The 4675-nt window shown below is 58.9% G+C and overlaps 1 protein-coding gene across 1 annotated transcript; it reads left to right on the top strand.

Annotated features, from left to right (window-relative positions):
- The first annotated feature begins 1063 nt into the window (after positions 1-1063).
- LOC123136779 (protein LYK5) lies at positions 1064-3911 on the top strand. The gene has a single exon (XM_044556280.1). It carries the CDS (start codon positions 1735-1737, stop codon positions 3745-3747), a length of 2013 nt encoding a protein of 670 aa, XP_044412215.1. The 5' UTR covers positions 1064-1734; the 3' UTR covers positions 3748-3911.
- Positions 3912-4675: the final 764 nt, after the last annotated feature.

Genomic DNA, 4675 nt, shown 5'->3' with positions numbered 1-4675 from the left:
AAATAGCTAACAAACCTCGTGCTACTCCCTTTCACGCCCACATCCTTCCCAAAGGGCCCACGCGCACCGCACTTATCTTCTCGCGTGAGACAACGCCATCCACTGGTTTCTTTTCTTCCCCACCAGATCCCATGGCTTTCCTCATCTCCAGTACTACTCAGCGCCGACCACCGCCACAGCCCTGGCGCTACGAGTGCCACCCGGGTTCTTCCTTCTTCTCTTTCCTATTCCCATCTCTCCCATAGCTTTTCCTACTTCTCCTTCATGTCCACCACCATCGCACTACAAATCCGTCATAGATCCGACGAGGTGCTGCCCTTGGCCGGCGCCGCGACGGCCGCCATGCCGTGATCCGAGCTCCATCCCAGGAGACGGTGTTGGAACCAGCAAGGGGTGGTGCTGCAACCGCCCTCACCTGAAAGCTGGAAGCTTTTGGTGCTACAATCCCAGGCCGTTGTATCAGGGACGACGGCTATGTTGTGCTACAACGGGTGGACAAGATGCTGGAACGGCCTCGACGGGAGCTGCGGCCAGCGGAAATTTTTGCTTCATCCGGGTTTTTGTTTTGCTGGAATCGACGATTTTTATTTGCTAGTATCCACAAATTGAGTGCTTTTTGCTGGAACTAGAGGATTTTTTGCTACCATCATCTATGAATTTTGGTGGATCCAGTGCTCATGTTTTTTGCTACCATTGTTTTGGTTTTTGCTAGAACTAGCACCAATTTTTGCTACCACTGTCTTTGAGTTTTGCTGGAACTAGATGATTTTTTTGCTACCATTGTCTTAGATTTTGCTGGAACTAGCACTATTTGTGCTACTATGGTCTTTGGATTTTGCTGGAACCAGTATATTATTTTGCTACCACTGGCTTTGCTGCAACCGTCGTCAATCAGCGATGATGATTTTCCTACAACCGTGGCCGATTTTTGCTACAACCGGCAAATGTTTTTGCTACGTCGATTCATGGCGAGTCGCGGCCCGCGGCGACGAAGACGGCGTTTTGCTGCAACCGTCGTTGCCTTTTGCTACGACTAACAAGTTTTTTTTTGCTACATCCGCTTTTATGGTGCATTTGGTGCCTTTTGTGTCGCGGAAACTCAGGCAGTCGACGGCAAGGCCAGGGCGACACACCGGAGTGCTGCAACCATGGAACGCCGGTGGCAAAAGTTGCCATCGGTCGATGAGGAAGTTCCAACCGGTCAACGATGGGATCTGCAGCAAAAATTGAGAGTGAGGGAGGATCCCCAGCAAGCACCGTCGCCGGAGCCGATGTGTGGCCTCGCCGTCGTGAGCCGTGTCGATCTGGCAAGATTCGCCGTCTCGTCCCCGTTCTGGACGTTTCTCTCCCGATTTGAAATTAGGAGGTGGGGAAGAGAGTCGTGGGCACGAGGAATACGGAAGTGGGGACATGATTCTTCGATCTGACGGTTTTCATACATCGCATCTAACGGCCACGGTTGGACCGGCCCAAAGTTTGGGCCGGCGGACCGGCGCAGAGTACTCGCCTTTTCCGAAATGGAAGACTCGAAGACGAGCGAAAAGATTGACTCCTTACGCCGTTGACCCATCTTCTAGCTCCCTCCAGCTGTAGTCTACGCTCTGCAGCAACCACCCAATGGAAAGAAGAAAGCAGAGTCACCTATAATTCCGTCCGTCCATCGTACCGCCGCATACGCGGCCGAGAACGCCAGCCACAGTGCCACACTCCCACCCGGATCCGTCCCCCGAAGCAATGGCCGCTCCGCCGCGCAAGCGGGCGCTCGCCTTCCGCACGGCGGCGCTCGCGCTCCTCGCCATCCTCGCCGTCGCGCGAGGACAGCAGCAGTACGAGGCCAACGCGCAGACCAACTGCTACGGCAGAAACGGCAGCTCCGTGCTCGGCTACACCTGCAACGCCACCGCCGCGGCCGCCCCCTGCGCCACCTACGTCGTCTTCCGCTCCTCCCCGCCGTACTACGGCACCGCCGTCTCCATCTCCTACCTCCTCGGCTCCGATCCGGCCGCCGTCGCGGAAGCGAACGGCGTTCCCACCGTCTCCCCGCTCGCCGACTCCCGCCTCGTTCTCGCGCCTGTCCCCTGCGGCTGCTCTCCGCGCGGCTACTACCAGCACAACTCCAGCCACACCATCCAGTTCCGCGGCGAGACCTACTTTATCATCGCCAACAACACCTACCAGGGCCTCACCACCTGCCAGGCGCTCCTCGCGCAGAACCCCAGGCACGGCAGCCGCGACCTCGTCTCCGGGAACAACCTCACCGTGCCGATCCGCTGCGCGTGCCCCTCGCCGGCACAGGCCGCCGCTGGGGTTAGGCACCTGCTCACCTACCTCGTCACGTGGGGCGACAGCGTCTCGGCCATCGCCGACCGCTTCCGTGTCGACACCCAGGCTGTGCTCCAGGCCAACAACCTCACCGCTAGCGAGATCATATTTCCCTTCACCACTCTGCTAATCCCGCTCAAGAGCGCGCCCACGCCGGACATGCTCGTGTCGCGGGCGCCGCCGCCCGCACCGGCGCCACCGCAGGCCCAGCAGCCGCCGGCGTCTGGCAGCCGGAAGTGGATTGCCGTCGGGGTCGGTGTTGGTGTCGGTGTTCTTGCGCTAGCGGGCCTTCTTGGCCTGATGTTGTTATGTGTTCGCTGGCGGCGGCCCCGGCCAGGCGTTGGGGAAAGGGGCCGCGGGGGCAAGGTGGTTCTTGACGTGCCCTCGTCGGCGGATTACGACGCTCTTGCCTCCGGCAAGCATACATCGGCAGCTACGATAACCTCCTTATCTTCATCGGCGTTGGTGTCCAGCGACGCGCGCGCGGCGGTGGAGTCCCTGACCGTGTACAAGTACTCCGAACTCGAGAAGGCAACGGCAGGATTCTCGGAGGATCGGAGGGTCAAGAACGCGTCCGTGTACCGCGCGGAGATCAACGGCGACGCGGCGGCCGTGAAGCGTGTGGCCGGCGATGTGAGTGGCGAGGTGGGCATCCTGAAGCGCGTGAACCACTCCAGCCTCGTCCGCCTCTCCGGTCTCTGCGTCCACCACGGCGACACCTACCTCGTCTTCGAGTTCGCCGAGAACGGCGCGCTCAGCGACTGGCTCCACGGCGGCGGCGCCACCCTCGTGTGGAAGCAGCGCGTCCAGGCGGCCTTCGACGTTGCCGACGGCCTCAACTACCTCCATCACTACACCAACCCGCCGTGCGTGCACAAGAACCTCAAGAGCAGCAACGTCCTCCTCGACGACGACCTCCGCGCCAAGGTGTCAAGCTTCGCGCTAGCCCGGTCGGTCCCCACGGGCGCCGACGGTGGCGACGCGCAGCTCACCCGCCACGTCGTGGGTACCCAGGGGTACCTGGCCCCGGAGTACCTGGAGCACGGCCTCATCACGCCCAAGCTCGACGTTTTCGCCTTCGGCGTCATCCTCCTCGAGCTGCTGTCCGGGAAGGAGGCGACATTCGACGGTGGCGACAAAAGAGGGGAGACGCTGCTGTGGGAGTCCGCGGAGGGGCTGGTCATCGACGGCGAGGACGCGCGCGGCAAGGTGCGGGCATTCATGGACCGGCGGCTGAACGGCGACTACCCGCTGGACCTCGCCGTCACCGTGGCGTCGCTGGCGGTGCGGTGCGTGGCGAGGGAGCCCAGAGGGCGGCCGTCCATGGAGGAGGTGTTCGTGACGCTGTCGGCGGTGTACAACTCCACGCTGGATTGGGATCCCTCGGATTGCGGCAACTCTCGCTCTTCGATCGTGGGGAGATAGTACCGCAGAGCAAAATCACTTGATGCGTAATCTGCTGGTGTAGCGAGAGTGAAGAACCAAGGGTGTGTTTGGTACAGGAACGGAGTGGAATGGAATGTCATGATTGCATTCCACTAGAATATGTCGGTTCGGTTCCTGCGTTTGATAAGTGATATTAGATACAATGAAACGGTACCATTTCAGTGTTTGGTTTAGAGAACTAAAACAAAATGAATTGGTTAGAAAGCTAAAATGGAATTAATTTTGTTCAGCTCACCTCTTCCCTGAGAATGGTGAGAGTACCTCTGACATATATAGAGTTTTACATTTTGAACATATTGCCCAAAATCTGAACCTCCAACCATTTCTGAAAATCAAACTACTGTTAATACTCTTTCACGCAACAAGTAAAAACCACAACGAACATGACAGAGTGGGTGGAGTGCTAAATTAAAAAATTCATCCGGTGGATAATGATGCATCTGTGGACGATATGCATAGCACCATCTAGAACACAAACAAATCATCTTTTACGGAGAAACTCATGCCGCTGTCTGTTCGTCACAGCTGACTGCTACTGGTCGCCGCACGACAAAGAACTCACACCGCGGCGGGCTGGTCACGCGCGATTTCGGATCTGGCATGGGGAGGCCCGGCCGAGGAGACCGGCAACGACGAGGTCGACGGCGCACCCTCGCCAAACAGCTTTGGAGGTCGACGGTGCTGCGCACCCGTTCGCTCATCCGAAGGAGCTCCTAGTCCGCCGCCCGACTGTACAACCGCCACCCTTCGGAGGAGAGGAAGGATGTGCTTCGGAGGAGGAATGGAGGAGGTAGCCTACGCTGCTAATCGAAGGAAGACGGCCGGCGGCGCAGACCGGGCGAGGACGTCCGGCGGCGCAGATTGCGGGAGGGAGAGAGATGAGGGAGAGGAGCCGTTCGGGAGGGAG

Source organism: Triticum aestivum, chromosome 6B (genome assembly GCF_018294505.1).
Source record: "Triticum aestivum cultivar Chinese Spring chromosome 6B, IWGSC CS RefSeq v2.1, whole genome shotgun sequence".
Lineage (NCBI taxonomy): Eukaryota > Viridiplantae > Streptophyta > Magnoliopsida > Poales > Poaceae > Triticum > Triticum aestivum.
This window is presented reverse-complemented; position numbering and strand designations above follow the sequence as displayed.

Excerpts from the sequence above, each read along its gene's own strand:
- LOC123136779 (XM_044556280.1), top strand. The coding sequence starts at position 1,735 with ATGGCCGCTCCGCCGCGCAAGCGGGCGCTCGCCTTCCGCACGGCGGCG.